The 16,935-nt window shown below is 45.6% G+C and overlaps 1 protein-coding gene across 4 annotated transcripts in view; it reads left to right on the top strand.

The window, feature by feature from the left end:
• The first annotated feature begins 13,411 nt into the window (after positions 1–13,411).
• ARHGAP21 (Rho GTPase activating protein 21) overlaps positions 13,412–16,935 on the top strand; it is a 107,139-nt gene continuing 103,615 nt past the window's right edge. For all 4 annotated transcript variants that reach the window (XM_088654009.1, XM_035129875.3, XM_035129876.3 and 1 more), the window contains exon 1: positions 13,412–14,059. In XM_088654009.1, the coding sequence (XP_088510135.1) occupies positions 13,979–14,059 (81 nt within the window). In that variant the 5' untranslated portion in view covers positions 13,412–13,978. The remainder of the gene's footprint in view (positions 14,060–16,935) is intronic.

The raw sequence follows: 16,935 nt of genomic DNA, 5'->3' as shown, positions 1-16,935 counted from the left end.
CCCCTGACCATTAGGTCCAGTTGTGACCTACTCTGGGGTTGTGCGCTCATCTCGCGTTATTGGCCGAGGGAGCCGACGTACAGCTTCCAGGTCATGTGGCCAGCATGACAAAGCCGCTTCTGGCGAACCAGAGCAGCACACGGAAACACTGTTCGAACCACTAACCTTCCGATCAGCAAGCTCTAGGCTCAGTGGTTTAGACCACTGTGCCATCCGCGTTCTGTCCCAGAGGGAAAGGACAAACCAATTGGAGGAAAATGGCCCCCTCTCCACTCTTGCCACTGCTCACTTGTTTAGGCTGAAGAAGTGAACAGGAAATGACAGTGAGGAAGAGGAGGAGCTCCAGGTATTGGCCCTGGGCTCCTTACAGGGACATGGGCCTTGGCGGGTGCCCAGTGATGCTGACCCGATGCTGGCCCTGGTCATTGAGCTGGGATAAGGGGTAGGGTCCATGCATTGGTAGTGCACTCTTTCCTGGTAGAAGCAAATGCTCAACCTAACACTGACCTCAAATGCCAGCACCCTGCCTTGCAAGTGTGGTTTCATATTCACAAGAAGTAATTGCGAGGCATTGCCATAGGAAACAAGCGCCTTTAATAAGAAAAGTGTAGGCAGTTGTAGACTTTGGCAAGCAAGAGCGAGTAGGAGGCCATTTGGCTTCCTGGAATACCGAATCATATTTGGTCAATAGGAGATGATAATGCGTTTCTTCACCCCCTGGGCCAAGGGACTTCCGCAAAGATGGAAAGATCCTTTGGTTCTCCATCTTGCTCATCCCCATTTTGCCTTTTCAAACCTCCTGCATCCGATGGTATTAGACAGGCATAGAATCCCAAGAGAATTAGTGTGGCGGCTGCAATTATCTCCATTGCATAATTAAAAGCATTGCTGTCCTTGATCACAGACCACTATGACCCAGAAACAGGGAAGAATATGGTGGCCCTGGTTGCATCGTCTTGGCGGCATCCTGGATGGCGGACTGGGTGGCAGGAGAAGTTGGGCGGCTAAGATGAATTAGAGGGTACGGTAAGGAGTGAGGAGGAATGCTTGCTACCCTTCAGCCCAGCCTGGGTCTCCATTTTCCTTATCCTTTCACTTGCCTGGAAGAAGCTGTTCACAAAGATAAGCTGAGCCACTTTTATGAAAAAGAGGCCCTCTTCCTTCAATTTGGGGTAAAGGTCTTTCTCACCCATGTGTGTGTGTGGGGAGACAGCAGAAAGGAATCAAAACAGCCAGCGATCAAAACTGCCCCTGGTTCAGGGATGGTACAAAGTAGAAAATCTACAAGTAGGACCTGATGCAAAGGCCATGTTTGCACCATAAAAATTGCCCTAGTTGCTATATGTCCGGGTTTTCCTGGGCATTTTGCCAATTCCCGGGGAAACCTGGATGTATGGCAGCCCTACACTGAAAGCACTATAATAGCACTTTAAATAGTGACGTCTTCCTCCAAAGAATTCTGGAAACTGTCGTTTGTTAAGTGTGTTGAAAATTTCTTGGGAGACACCTGTTTCCTTCCAAAAAGCAACCATTATTAGGGTGATTTAGCAGTCAATTCCACTTCCCAGGCAACTCTGAGAATTGTAGCTCTGCAACTGGCTGGGTATATCACTAGTTAAAGGTATTGTCTATCATAATTTCACCAGTTTATTTACAAGTGACTGACTGAAACAGGTAAGAAAATGAAGCAAACTTCCTATGACAAATGAGCTGGTTGCTTGTGGACGTAATGTGCTTTCCTGCTTTTGAGCTGTGCCAATGCGGCTAGGGGCAGAATGAAAGAAAAGGGGGAACGAGAAAGAAATGGAGGAGGCAAAATGTGTGTGTGTGCGTGTGTGCACATGAGTGATCAATGATATGCAGGCATGTGCATCTACAGATCACCCCCAAGAGAATGCAGCCCCAGAGCGGGGAAATATTCCCTATCCCTCAGATAGATGAAGCGAGTCTGTTTAATAACATCCTTAAAATAAAATATAAAAGTGGATTCCACCGTAAGACAGTTACTACAAATCAACTGGCTTTAAACAGCAAGTAGTTGACTGCAGCGGAGGCCAGAGAAAGGGAAAGTATTACTTACAGCTACCCAGGCTGCAGGAACAAACAGGCCTCTGATGCTTCAGAAAAAAAAGAGAACATTGATTGTCAGCACAACATCATTAATCATGGTGCTAAATTGCCTTATTGTGGAATATAGTATATCGGAAGCAGCTGTCAGATGAGCACATCCAAAGGCTCCTGATGCACTTATATTGATTTTCAGCGTATTGTCTGTTCCAAATGTAAGATGTAATTAGATAACTGCTGGGTGAAATCCTGGCTGCATTTAAGTCACTGGGAGATTTGTAATCGATTGGCCCGAGATTCTACTCATAGAGCATTATAAATATCAGTAACTTTCAGCCACAGCCTCATTGACACTAGTCCTGTTGAATAAATGCTTGCCCAGAATCTAGCAGTCATATCCTATGCATGGAAGTTAGCTTCCTCTCAAGTAAGCATGCATAGGATTGTGGCTTTACCCTTCCTTTGCCTCCTGTGAAGATTAAGTTGTATTTTGTTTTTTGAATAAGGCTGACACCTGAAGGAAGGAGGAATTAAGAGCAAAGGGATCTTGAGAATATGTTTACTCAGAGCCCAACAATTAGGAGCTCTGTGAGTAGGGTTGCCAGACTCAATAGAGGACAGGACTTCTGTGCCTTTAATTGCCCTGCTCTCTTTTGAGTCTGGAAAGCTTAAAGAGAAACCAGCAGACCCTTTGTTTAATTTCCAAGCAAAGGGTCTGCTGGTTTCTCTTTAAGCTTTCCAGACTCAAAAGAGAGCAGGGCAATTAAAGGCACAGAAGTCCTGTCCTCTATTGAGTCTGGCAACCCTATCTGTGAGCCCTGGAAAATTTGCTCCCTGCCTTGTAGGCCTTTCCTCATCTGACTTGGGAGGACAGGTCTACAAAAACTGAGGCTGCTCTACCCTTTGGGCTGGAGTTTTGTTTAGGGGATTGTGTTGCAGGGTTGCTGTGATAGATAGATAGATGATAGATAGATAGATAGATAGATAGATAGATAGATAGATAGATAGATAGATAAGACAGATATCTTTATTTTAGATCTAATTGTGATTTATGTGGACATTGTTTAATTTGGTTGTGTCTTTTTGATGTTTTATTTATTGTTTATAACTACTTTTGTTACGTTGCAATTCTGCAATTTCTTTTCATGCTGTAAGCTGCATTGAGCATCGTTTGAACTATGGAAAGGCGACATACAAATAACATGTATGTAAGATAGGAAGATCCTGCCAACCTAGCATTTCGAAAGCACATCAAAGTGCAAGGAGATAAATAGGTACCACTACAGCGGGAAGGTAAACAGCGTTTCCATGTGCTGCTCTGGTTCGCCAGAAGCGGCTTTGTCATGCTGGCCACATGACCTGGAAGCTATACGCCGGCTCCCTTGGCCAATAATGCGAGATGAGCGCGCAACCCCAGAGTAGGTCACAACTGGACCTAATGGTCAGGGGTCCCTTTAGCATTAAGATAGGAAGAAGAGGGATGCAGGTGGTGCTATGGTCTAAACTGCAAAACCTAGGGCTTGCTGATCAGAAGGTTGGTGGTTCGAATCCCCGCAACAGGGTGAGCTCCCGTTGCTCGGTCCCTGCTCCTGCCCACCTAGCAGTTTGAAAGGATGTCAAAGTGCAAGTAGATAAATAGGCGGGAAGGTAAACGGCGTTTCTGTGCGTTGCTCTGGTTCGCCAGATGACCCGGAAGCTGTCTGCGGACAAATGCCGGCTTCCTCGGCCAGTAAAGCGAGATGAGCGCCGCAACCCCAGAGTCGTCCGCAACTGGACTTAACGGTCGGGGGTCCCTTTACCTTAAAATAGGAACAAGGTAGGGAGCTACTTATATTGAGCCAAGCCATCTAGCTTTGGATTGCCTGCACAGACTGGCAGCAGCTCCCCAGGGTTTCAAACAGAGGACATTTCCACTCCTGACTGAAGATGCTGGGGATTGAACCTGGGACCTCTGATGTTGTCTCATGGAGCTGTGTCCTTTCCATCGTGAGGCTCCGTGCCATCGCTCTGATTGGGAAAGGGAAATTGGCCAAGCAGCTGGATGCTAAGAAGCTGAGCAGTGAAAGGTCCCAGGCAGGCAGAGAGCCAAAGGAGGAACCTGAGAGGGCGCGTGAAGGAAATACAGAACTAAGAAAACAAGAGGCCTACTAGGAGGGGCTGATGGGAAAGCCTCTGCAGAGCAGCCGGGGCAGGGATCAAGTGGGCTGGAGAAGCTCGGAGGGCTGGATATTGTGTTTGAGAAGAGACAAGTTTCAACAAAGCTAAACAAGCAATGGCAGGGAGGAAGGCTAAAATCCTCTGCTCACTTACATGGGAGCATGTACCATTGAATTTAATGGGGCTTCTGAGTAGCCATGCAAAGAACTGCACTCTTATGGGTTGAATTTAACTAGCCAAAGATTTGGTTGCGTGTTGTTGTTTTTAAAGGCTTTTCCAAATGCAAAGATGCTATAGTTTTCTTCTATTTACTTCTAGATAATTTTATTTATGTCATTGTTATTTATTTGGATATTTATATTCTACCTTCACCAAATAGTCAGGGACATACTGTCGAAAATAAATACGGCTTGTATAAACTTTTTTGTAACAGTGCATTAGCACACTTTTTATATACGTATCTTCCCTGCCCCCCCTCCTTTTTCTAAAAAAGAAAATAAAGAAAAAAACTGGCATGCTGAATGAAATGGATCACAAATGATAGCTAGCAACACTAATATTTACTTATTTGCTAATTATTTATCAAATTATTTCTGTGCTGTTTATGATCTGACTCCAGAGAGGAAGTGGTGACTGCCAAAAAAAATTCAAAGGAAATCAAAATTAATCCCTTCTGGTCCTGCAGATGGCAGAGTACAATATGAAGTTAACTTTCTGTGTTAGCAAACAAAAAAAGGAATGCAGAGGTGAACAAAGTAGAGGTTATAATAACCCCAATCAATTATAAAACATTAATGAGAGAATTTCCTAATTTCATTTTCAATAAAAGTGAAGTTTCTAGCCCTCATGGTGAAATATAACTTGAAATATAACCAAGTCATTAGCCACAATGTTTAAAGTGCATGCATTTTTTTTGCTTTTTTGTTTAGCCTTGTGTACATCATGCGAAAACAATATAAAAATCCACAATAACAAAACTATGCATTGTGAGTTTAAAGCAGCTAACTAACTGAGCACAATATAAATAAGAGACTTCCAGGTATCTTTCCTGCTGATACAGAGAAGGGAGAGGAAGGGACAGCACAGAGGTGTTCACAACTGGGAAAGCATCTGATGAACAAGCACATAAGATCGCTTGCTTTCTTTTTCTTTCTTTCTTTTTTCTTTTTGTAAAGAATTTTTATTGCAAAGTAAATACAGCAATACCAAGCCATACATAAACTATAATATAAAGAAAAAAGAAACAAAAGAAGAAAAAAGAAACAAAAGAAGAAAAAAAGGGGAAAAAAGAAAAAAGAAAAGTAGACAGTAAGAGAATAAAGAAAAGTATATTTCAATACAATAAACACTATTTTACAAATTAATAATAGTAATAGACTTCCATCACTCTCACAACACTTCCTTTCCCATTTCATATTTTATCTGTATTTCAGTATTATTTTCATCTTAATATATAGATATGTATATACCAGTATCGAAACAAAAAATAAAAAAAAATCCTTAGAGAACAACTAAGTTTGTCATAGGTATGAGATTTCGTGTACATGCACACTTCTTCAGATACACTGAAACAGAAGTCACCAGACCCTTATGTATAATCAGAGGGTGGGGAGGGGTATTACTCAGAAGGGTGGTGGGAATGGGTGATTGGCTTATAGGAGTGGTAAACCTGTTGACGACTGTTAACGACTATTAACGACTGCAATTGGTCTTCCAGGAAAAAGCAAGGGTGAGATGACCTACGGTAAGAAAGCTTTATCATGTATAATGAGATAAGAATCCAATGTCCTTATTCAGACCAGGTCTCTCCATGGTTTTAAGCTTGGTAATGAGTTGCAATTCAGCAACTTCTTTTTCCAGTCTGTTTCTGAAATAAACCAAAGATAAAAGAGCACAGCCATTGTCAGGCTATGCCCTGTATCCCCACATCTGCAAGGCGGTGGTCCAGAAGATAATGATTGACCATGTCAAAGGCTGCTGACAGATATAAGAGAATCAGCGGTCCCGACCCGCCTCGGTCCAGTTGTCTACGGAGATAATCTGTTAGGGGCCACATTATCTTGCGGACAAACTTCTGGAGGGCCGGGCCAAAGGCAAAAGTGGCTATAGCTAGAGGCAAAAGTAGGCTGCCTTCCAGCCATGCCAAAGCCATGCACACATCTACCTGCACCATAGCTGCCAAGTTTTCCCTTTTCTTACGAGGAAGCCTATTCAACATAAGGGAATTTCCCTTAAAAAAAGGGATAACTTGGCAGCTATGACCTTCACCTTCCATCTGACGAGCAGGAGACGTTACTGCAGTTCAAGGACCACTATTGCATTTACAGCTGACCTATGCTGGGTCAGAACAGCAGCATCCTTATGTTGTTGTTGTTATTTTGAAGTGGGTCCCTAAGTGCTGCTCTTTCCGGTGGGGTTTATTCCCTTGTAAGCATGTTCAGAACTGCAGCCTTAAGCTGCTTTAAAGAATGCTGAGCACTATTAGGTGTCAATAATTCATCAGCGCTGCAAACATCTGAATGTGCCTTGTTTCAGCAGGCAGGGAGTTGTGCTGAAAACATTATATTAACTTGCCTTTTAGTTCACTGGTGTCACTTGAGAGGCCTAGTCATTGTGTGATTGCTGATTGCACTTCTGGTGCGCAGCTTGCGGCTTTTTAATTCAAAGCCTGTAGCATATTGACATAGAACTGGTGCAGAGTGGCAATTAATCATTAATATATTCCTTGTATGAATACCACACATTATGCCTGGTTCTTTAATCTGTGCCAGTTAAAAACACACATTTAATCTTTGTACATTGCAATCTGCATAGCCAAACAATGCTGGTGCAAGGATGGCGAGCCCAACATGAAGGCCCATTTCTGTTCATTAAATACACTAATCCACGCAGCTGGGCACTTTATTCTTCGACAGACAGATGAGTCACTCAGGCATGCTGAACAATGTATGCTGCTGCCTCACTCTCAACCTGCAAAATCTGCATCAGGGTGGGGAACCTCTCACCCTCTGGATGTGGTTGGGCTGTAACTTCCAGAGTCCAACAACTGGAAAACAGGTTCCCTATCTCTGTTCCCCATAAGTTGCACACATACCAAAGATTTAAAACCTGTGACTCCCTACCCTGCCCAAGAATAGTTTGTTAATAATAATAATAATAATAATAATTTATTATTTCTACCCTGCCCATCTCGCTGGGTTTCCCCAGCCACTCTGGGCGGCTTTCAACAGAACATTAAAAACAGAATAAAACTTCAAACATTAAGAACTTCCCTAAACAGGGCTGCCTTCAGGTGTCTTCTAAAAGTCGGATAGTTGTTTATTCTCTTGACATCTGATGGAAGGGCGTTCCACGGGGCGGGCGCCACTACCGAGAAGGCCCTCTGCCAGTTAAGGGTGCTGGAAATTGCAGCCCTGTGATGGGTAAACTACGATTCCCGGGATTCTTTGTGGGGGGAAACAAGTGTTTTAAATATATGGTGTGTATGACTCAACTTAGAAGTTGAGCAAAAACTTACAGAGTTAAGGACATTTCTGTTAACAGTGTAAACTTGATCAGGAGGTGAGAGCAGAAAGAACGGTCAGATTGGAGCCAGCAAGTTTACACCATCCTTTAAAAAAAAAAAATACATCATCAGTAGATGCTGCTGCAGTAACTTCTCCTACCTGCTCTTTCCACCTGTTGTAGCAAGCAGAACTGCAGGTTTTCCATGCACCAGGCAAAGGTTGCCCCTGCTGAATTTCTGTCTGTCACACAGCAGAACTTCTGCCACAGGAACTTGGGGAGAAACGTAAATTGGGCTTAATAGGTTGCTTATGCTGGAGACTTCCTACAAACTCGAAAGGGGCAATCAGTAGTCAGTGTAATTTGGTGTATGTTTTAATAGGCTCAGGATCCAGATGAAATCAAATCATAGCTGAAAGCTATAAATAAGCAGGATGCCAGAGGAAAGTGTTAGCAACAGGTTCATTTTCAATAGAATATACTGTATTTTCATCTTAATGTGATTTTTAGAAGGGACATTTTCTAAGGCTTTTTACCTGGCCACTCTGTTTGAAGTAGATATGGAGTGTGTGAAATTTGCTGTTAGTGACTAGCCCCTCCTACCTCTAGAGAGATTTGGCTCCTCAAAGCAGGCGTGATCAAATATAACATATATTAATGTCCCTACGAAAACTTCAGAATCAGAAACAGGGATGTTGACAAAGCACTACTTCTGTATGTGTGAATGTATGCATGTTGAGCCAAGGGTCCCTACAGACAAATACATATAATACAGGTTTTTTGCTTAACTCTAGCACTGGTCTTCAACTGGTGGATTGTGACCCACAAACCAGCCATACTCTACCCTTAGGTGAGTGCCATGGCTAAGTTGTTTGTTGTCGTTGTTTTTTAAGGGATTTTTTAAACAAGAAAAATGGAAATAATTATTGCCAGGGTTAGTGACAGGACCCAGGATTATTCAATTACATATGTACAAGCTCTGCTTTCCAAAGTATTTCCATAACTGGTTTCCTTTTGCATCAGTTCACCTTGGAAGAAGAAAGATGGAAAGTGGCAGGGCAAAATCAAGCGGGTTGACATCGCAAGTCTGAACTGAAATGGGCCCTAGCTTCAAAAAGACTATAGAGCTGTTTGGCAGGTGGTAGCATTTCTAAGAATGTCTCATGAGTCCAGAACACAAATATGAATGCTAGATGGCTGGAGAGGGTTGCTTTGCTTTGCTTCTGTTGTTGCCTTAATCAGAAGTGGTTTGCGGTATCCCGGGGGGGGGGGGCAGTTCTGGTGGCGAATCCCTGCAGCAAAATGTCGAGGAATTACCTGTTCCTGTTTGTCTGGTGCCTCTCCCAGATAATGCTGGACTGCAGTTCCCATCAGGTAGCATGACCTCTGGGTCAGGGTTGGAATCTGACAACACCTGGAGGGACATGGGTTAGCCATCTCTGGTCTAGAGGAATTGTGGGCTGCTTCTTTCTGGCAAAGATGCTGGGGAGGTAGAGCTGCAAAAGCTAGGCTTGTTTTCTGTTTGCAAGAAACCAAGGAACAGAGACCTCCAAGCCTCATTAAAGCTACATTGTGAGAGGGATATCAGATTTACCTGAAAATTGCAGTGCCTGAGGCGAGAAGGGAAAAATCTCTTGAGGAATGTGACACCTGCGTTCTTCCAATATACTTTTGAGGTGAATTGGCTGGGGCGTGTGTGAAAAAGTGGAGGTTTAATTTAATCCCTTCCTTTTGCCTGAGGATTTGGAAGTTCTTGGAGGATTCTGGATTGATAATTGGGCAACAGAGAGAAGGGAAAGACCTTTTGGGACTACAGACAGAGAATGTGTAGGCCTTATGTTGCTTTGTGTAGCCAAACTCTGACAGGATCAGGAATTCAAGGCCAGGGAGGAAGAGGTGAAGCTTAAATTTACTACTGTAGAAGAAGCATGTGATCCTGAGCACATTTACTAGGGGGATAAGTGCCCCGGGAACAGCTTTGACTAGATGGCTAAACCAGGCGAGGGTAGCTGATGGATCCGAAACCCTCTGAGTTAGAGACTTCCCTTGCATGCAAAGACAGGCTCCAGCAGAGTGAGTGAGCAAGACCCATAGTAGGTCCAAAAGCTAAGAAGGCAGTTTCTGCATGTGCTGTAGAGGAAAATGATGGGGTAAATGGGGCTCATCAACCTGGGAAGGTAGCTCTTCTAGGAGAAGGAAAACTGATCCTAAACCTCCGCTGCTTTGTGGGATATCTTCAGGAGAAGAAAAAGCTACACAAATCTGGAGCGGAATCCCTAAGATGGTTGGATGGCGCCTTGTAAGCCTCTTTCTGGCAACCCCTGTAGCTTAGCTGGTGCCAAACATATTGCCCCGTTTTCCTTTGGGACATATCAGCGAGGCTGAGGGGCAGGGGTCTTGACATCTTGGCAGCCCAGGACCTCCATACACACTGCCCGGGCTTGCTACCCAGAGAGGCACTTCAGTGCTGCTAAAACAGTGGTTTGACTTCACCTTCAGAAGTGTACTCCATTGTCTCTTGAGGCAGACAGATGCCAACAATTAATCTATTGCAGCAAAAAGGCATGCTAAATGTTGTATTGTGTTGCAAACTTTTGTGGGCTAGTCCATCATATGTATGAAGCGTTATCCTCTATGCATGAGCCTTGAACAAGGGTGGGGAATCTCTGGCCTGCCAGGCCAAGTATGGCCTGCCAGGCTGCTTTCCCCAAACCAGGCCCACATGCCCTCCACCAGACCTCACTTCCTTGGAAGGATATCAATATTCAAAGTAAATCATCCCTGCTCCCCCACCCCCACCCCAGGCTTGTCAGCAGGCAAGATAGTCTAACAATTCCATTGGAGGTGGAACATAAGCAAAATAAGCAGTGACCATTCATAATACAGTACCCGTAATTGGTGACCACAATATCTTATAATAGCTGAGTAAATGTAAACACTTGTAGTAGGACAGGAAACCATTGTCTGTACTCGGGCCCAAAATAATAGCCTATTTAGTTACTAGTTCCATTACAACTATTTCATGCTGGAATCTATTTTGAATTTCCTCTGAATAGCAATTTCCAGGTCAGCAGCAGAGTATGTAGACTGAAATGTTCCTCTACTGGTTTCTGGATGCTGACACCCTTTCTGATATCAGCTCCCTAACCTAACAGGTTTTTGTCCTTACATCTAACCTCGCCTTGTACAATTTATTTTCTTGTACACATGTGTGCGGAGGAGGAGGATAACACTCCATACATCTGATGAAGTGGACCACAAAAGCTTATGCCATCATTTCTTTTAAGGTGCTGAAAGGCTCCTTTTGCTGATCTCTGCAGTCCTTCTGCATCTGAAAAGGGGTTGGAAAGATTGTGGAAGTCCACACGTGTATCAACTATGCACAGCGGTGTGTGAAGTGTTCTGGCCTCCTGTGACACATATACCCACCCAACTTTCATCATATGAAATGGTGGAAGTCTTCCCTCTGGTCCACTTTACCCCATGACTTCCATAATTGAAATCGCATGGACTGGCCTTGAGACAGGGTGGCTACTTACACATTTCCCCCCCCCCTCCAAAGGGGGACATTGATTTTCATTTTATTTTAAAAATAATAATAATTTATTATTTATACCCCGCCCATCTGGCTGAGTTCCCCCAGCCACTCTGGGCAGCTCCCAATCGAGTGTTTAAAAACAACACAGCATGCAGACTTAGGTACACATGTATGTACTTATATATGCACATTTAGAAATGATTTTTTTCTAATTAAAATTAAAATAGAAATGCATTTCCCCATAGTAGGAGACCTGTGTGTGCCTGCTCAGGTTTGTTCCCAGGTGATGTTGGACTTGAAGGCCCCATCCTCTCTTTTCCTTCTTTAGGGATCTTTTTCTTTAAACCTGGTCTTCAAGCCAGACTTGGCCTGGGTGGGCAGCCCAAACAAAGGGCTGCCCTCTGTCAAATAAAGACACAAACCCTCTCCACCTTGAGAGCACTGTATATGAAAGCACCTCAGGAGCTTGTTTAAGTGAAGCTGGTGTGCACATACTCTGGAGTCATTAATCCAAAATAAAAACAAAAACCGCCTCTCTATACACTTGGCCTCGGGGGAATTGTGAAGATTTTCCGAGTGTCAAGACCCGACAAGGGTATGGCCTTATACAGCCTTTGGAGATATTTGTTTTTGTAGCCGGGAGTGAGGAGGGAACCTAGCGGCGAGGCCTGCTGTGCCAATAATGTCCTCTGCCAGCCGTTTGCCTGCGGGGACTTTGGGCGGCAACCGCGTCCCAGTGGACCATCCCTGCTGTTTTCCAAGCGCGGAGGCGCAGGAACTGCGTGCAGAGCAGCCAAGTGGAGAGAAGAGAGCAGGAACTTCGTTCTTCCTCCGCTGTGTGGTGGTGCCTAGCCAAGCTCGGGTTGGGAGGGGAGAGAGTCCTATTGGTTAGTTTAATTCCGGGGAGTTTGCACAAGCCGCGCCTGGGCTGTTTCGGCCTGGAAACAGATTGACTAGAGACCATGCGTGGTGCGCAGCAAACAATGGGAGGGTGTGTGCTTGCGGCTTTGCTTTATTACTACTACTATTATTATTTAATAAAACTTCCAGCACTCCCCCCTCCCGCTTCCCAGGAAGATCAGCGGCTTGGGAAACTCAGGCATTGTGCTGGCAGAAGGCAGCAAAACCGTCTTCTCTGCTCTCCCCCCCGCACCTAAAAGCAGCATCAAGGGAACACAGCGCCCAGCTGGCAGCCAGACATGGGTGCAGCTGGCACCACCGCGATTGCCTGAGGCGGCGGGACACTGTAATAGACTAGTCCTTTTAAAAAAAAAAGGGCATTGGAGCGAGGGGAGCGGGGTGTTCTTCATTTTTCCTCCCTGAAAATAGACACTGTAATGTAAACCAATTTGCTAGCGTAGTAGATGTCTCAGAACGGCCAGCGCCAGCTTTTCCAACGATTGTATAGTTGTGTGGACAACCTCCAGAAACGCGCGCTTTGCTTCCGTTTGAAAAAAAAGGGGGATAATACTAGGCGCTGCGATGCAGCCAGAGCTGGTTCTTCAGAGCGAGAGCTTATTCCAGGATACGATTTCCTAGGGAAGATGTCTGCATTCAAAATAAATGGTCCCTGTTTCGACCCTGCAACTCCAGGCGCGCCCTCCGCCGAAAAGTAGCCCCAAAAGGAACAGTTCTAGAAAGTAAAAGCACGCGCGGCATGTGTGAAGCAAGCCTGGGAAGGGAGAGAGCAGTTTGCACGGGAGGAAAGACAGGTTTTCTTCTTCGCACCTCGATTTGACCGGGAAAACCCAAATGCTTGGGCTCTTTTCCTCCTTGGCGCCTCAGGTTGCTGGCTGGGTTCGATCGACTCAAATGCCTGCAAATCGTTTGCACACAAAGCAGACTTCCGTGTCACATGCACCGTAGGATCGAGCAGAAAAAGTTTTGCAATTCCTGAGGCTTGTTTACAGTATAAGCGATCATCCGGTCCCCTTGACAGCATCCACTGGATCCTGTTTCCTCTTTCGGTGGCTGGAAGTAAAAACCGCCGCTGTAGGGACAGGGATCTTTCGCCCTCCCGCCCCGCTTCGTTTCCCCGGCCAACTTTCTCCCTCTCTTCACTTTTCCTGTGTGTGTGTGTCTATACGGAGGAGGCGGAGGCGGCCAGCGCTTCCCTTCCCCTCCGCCCTCTCCTCCCTTGTGTCTGGGGCTTTGGATAGGAGGAAGAGGAAGATGACGAGCCAGTGCAATTAGCCTAACAAGGGGCGGGTGGCGGCGGCGGCAGCAGGAGGCGCGGCGGTGGCGGCTTTTTCCCGGGCCACTGACACATCCTCCTCTTCTCCTCGCCGGGGCGATGAAGGGGGACTTTTCGGAGTTAAGCTGGAAAAGTCCGGCAGGATCTTCTCCCCCCGCCTCCCGCGCAGCTCCTTGAAAAGTGGGAGGAATCCCTTCCCCTCCCTCCCCAAAGACCCCACCGTGGAGACGGGGCTTGGCTGGGATCTGTGTACACATTCCTCTTTTTTTGTTGCCGTTCCCCCCACCAAGAGGCGGATATATCTATACTTCTATATGGTTGGTGGGGTGTGTTTTTTTTTGCTCGTCTTAAAAGGGAGAGGCTTTGCTGTCTTCGGTGCATGTGGAAACTGTTCCCCGCTCTTCTTTTCTCCGCGCTCCCCAGATATATATTTTTTAAATTTTATTTTGATGCGTCGTCCCCCCTCCAATGTGGACTCCGGCGGATCTGTGCTTCCTTTGTAATTGGGAAATGAAATAATGGCGACCCGTCGGGCAGCGGGGCCACCCGGGGGAGATGGAGACACCCAGCCGCCCGAAGTCGCCAGGAGCTGCAGCCAGGTAGGTAGGGGACGAAGAAGGAGAAGCCGGGGGGGGGAAGCAAGGGCGGGTCCCGAGTCCGGCCCGAGCGGCGTTGGCTGGGTCGGGGGGCGGCGGAGGGAGAGGCGAGAGGGGTCGGGCGAGCGAGCGAGCGCTGCTCCTGTGTTTATGAGCTGGAGTAGCCAGCCAGGGGCGGTAGCTGCCGCGCGCGGGGAATGCCTTGGGATTGGAGCGGCTTTAATGGCCGCCCCATCCCTGTTGCCTGCCTGCCTGCCTGCCTCTTCCCTTCCTGCCCGCCCGTCCCGGAGTTGCCGGAGTTGGGCGCTAGGAGTTGGCGGCCGCCCCCGACCCTCGAGCGAAGGAAGGGAGCGAAGGGAAGGGGGGGGGAGAGAGAGCAGGGGAGGGGGCGGGAAAAAGAGAAAGTTTGGATCTGCCGCCTTCTCCCCCCCCCCCAGTCCGCACAATGTTTAGGGTGGGATTTGTTCCCGCGTCTTCCATCGCCCCCAGCCTTACCGTGGTGTGAAGAGAAAGAAGCCCTCTTTTCTTCCTTTCTCTTCCTCTCCTCTCCCCCCCCCTCCGCCCAGCCCGTCCCCATTTAAGACTTTGGGGAGTCTCCCTCTCCGCACCTCCTCACTGAAAAGACTTGTTTTCCATAGAGAGCCAATTGCTCGAGATCTTTGATGTCTTTTGAAAAATCCCTTTGGAAACAACAGCCCTTAATCTTTCCCTACTTCTCCCCCCCCCTTCCCTTTGTCCCATTGATCTGGTGGGGTGGGGGGAGAGGGTGGCGCAGCCTTCGTGTGTATGCATATACTGTATGTATGTGTGTATTTTAAGACTCTGAATGACACTCTTCCATTTCCCCCTCCGCCTGGTGTATGTGTACATATTTTGCTTTTACAGGCCAGCTCCAGCAGATTCCAGTGTGTTTTAGACAGTGTTCCTCTTCTCTCTGCTCCCCTGTCCAGAGTTGTTGCTGGGATATTCCTATGTGCATCTTTAATATGGAAAGTTGTATATTTTTAATGCCTCAACGGTGGCACTGCACATTTGAGACTAATAGCTTGTCCTTAGAAAGGCCCCTGTTTCAACTCTTCATCCCAGGCTCCATATTAATAGTACTAATAGCATTAAATCTCCGCCAGCGCTGTGTGTTTGTTCTGCACTACACATCAAAGGTGACTCCTCTTATTCAAATTTTTATGAGGGTTTCCGATGGACTGAGGCATGCTGGAGTATCGTGCTGTGTCTGTGTTTATACGGAGCATATGGTATGTGAAAGTTTCATGCCCCTTGCGTGTAAGTCCTTGTGAGGTGGAAGTGTCCTCTGTGTCATTTTATTATGCTATATATACCCTTGCTTAATATATAAGTGAATTGTAGCTGCATTGCTGTCAATACCCTTTTTGAGAAATGGAATGTGACACTTTTTAAAAAATATTGTTTGTTTAAGAGGGGAGCCTTTAATCTACTGTTCTGTCCTTGGCTTACCCGAGTGCTTTGATATAACAGTGCCACGTGGTATTGTAAGATCAATCCTCTGTTAAGTGTGCCTTCTAATATTCCAGTGGGATAAGTTCTGAGTAGAAAAACGTGGTGGAGAACTGTAACAGGTTATTGTTTGTGGCTTAGCATTCAATGATCTTTGCAAATGATAGCAACAGATAGATTCTACCCCTCCCCTAATATTGTGTGTGTGTGTGTGTGTGTGTGTGTGTGTGTGTGAAACATTAAAGCAGAGCAGTGAATGAAGAAAAACAGCTACGATTGATAATTATTTCTCAGTAGTTTGTGCACTGTATAGAAGATGTGGGATCCTGGGCTCTCTGAGACCATTCCTATAATCTGCCTATCATTAGCATGGTAAACCATAATGAATCCCTTCGAGTTGAGGCATATAAAATAGGTAAGATGATACCTTTTCATTGAACCAGCTCCTGTTTATGAGTGCATACAAGCAGTACAGTTCATAGAGACACTTTAGGTTGTGGGGAGCAGTATGGCTGTCTTTCCACCCTGGCAGAGTTTTTATATCCTAAATAAAGATTGCATTTCATTAACAAAAACAGCATTTCCTGTTCTGTGTACCTCATTCTATGGCACCAATAGAGCAGTACATCTTTCTACCAAACTCCGTTAGAGCTGGACCCTCACAGTGGAGCCGGCTGTTTAGTTGGTTCTTCAAAACGAGCAATTCCAAGGTGGACTTACTGGACTTTTTAATTTTCATTTCGGGCGGAATATCAATTTTAATGCAGCTTTCTTTAGCAGTATCTCAGTTTAAAACTGGAATCGCTTACTGTAGGGTAGGTTTAACCAGAGAACACCGGGAATGGTGTATAATTGTCAACAGTTATGGAGACTTATTTCAGTGTTTTTATGGTCAAGTTTAACATGGTGTTTGAATTGATCTTTGAGGTTATATTTTATGGCATAAATGACAGCACAGGTTTTGGAACACAATTTGGATGAATGAACCTTAGCACCTTTGTACACGGAATAGTGGTGACATTTACAGAGTAGGCATGCAATATACTTCTATCGAATGGCAACTCTATTTGAATATTTTCTTATTTAAGTAAAATTTCATGATGCTTTCTGGTGGCCAGACATAGGCTTGTACACTCCTTCTTCCCTTCCCCCTTCTCTTTGGGGGTTTAATGCTAACTATGGTTAAGCATTGTGTCTGAACCTCCATAAACCTGGTTACTGTTAACCATAGTTTGAAACTAGCTTCTAATCCTTGTTTCAGTCTCTTAATTTAGAGGTCAACTGCTTTTGCTGGTTCTGTCATATAATAACTGAACCATTGGTAATACTAACCGAAATAGGAAGAGTGGAAAATTTCTGGGGAGAATGCCTGTGAGCCAAAGGGGTGTGTGTGCGCACGCGCTCTT

Source organism: Zootoca vivipara, chromosome 11 (assembly GCF_965207765.1).
Source record: "Zootoca vivipara chromosome 11, rZooViv2.hap1.1, whole genome shotgun sequence".
Classification (NCBI taxonomy): domain Eukaryota; kingdom Metazoa; phylum Chordata; class Lepidosauria; order Squamata; family Lacertidae; genus Zootoca; species Zootoca vivipara.
The sequence above is the reverse complement of the archived record's forward strand: the minus strand, read 5'-3'. Positions and strand labels throughout refer to the sequence as shown.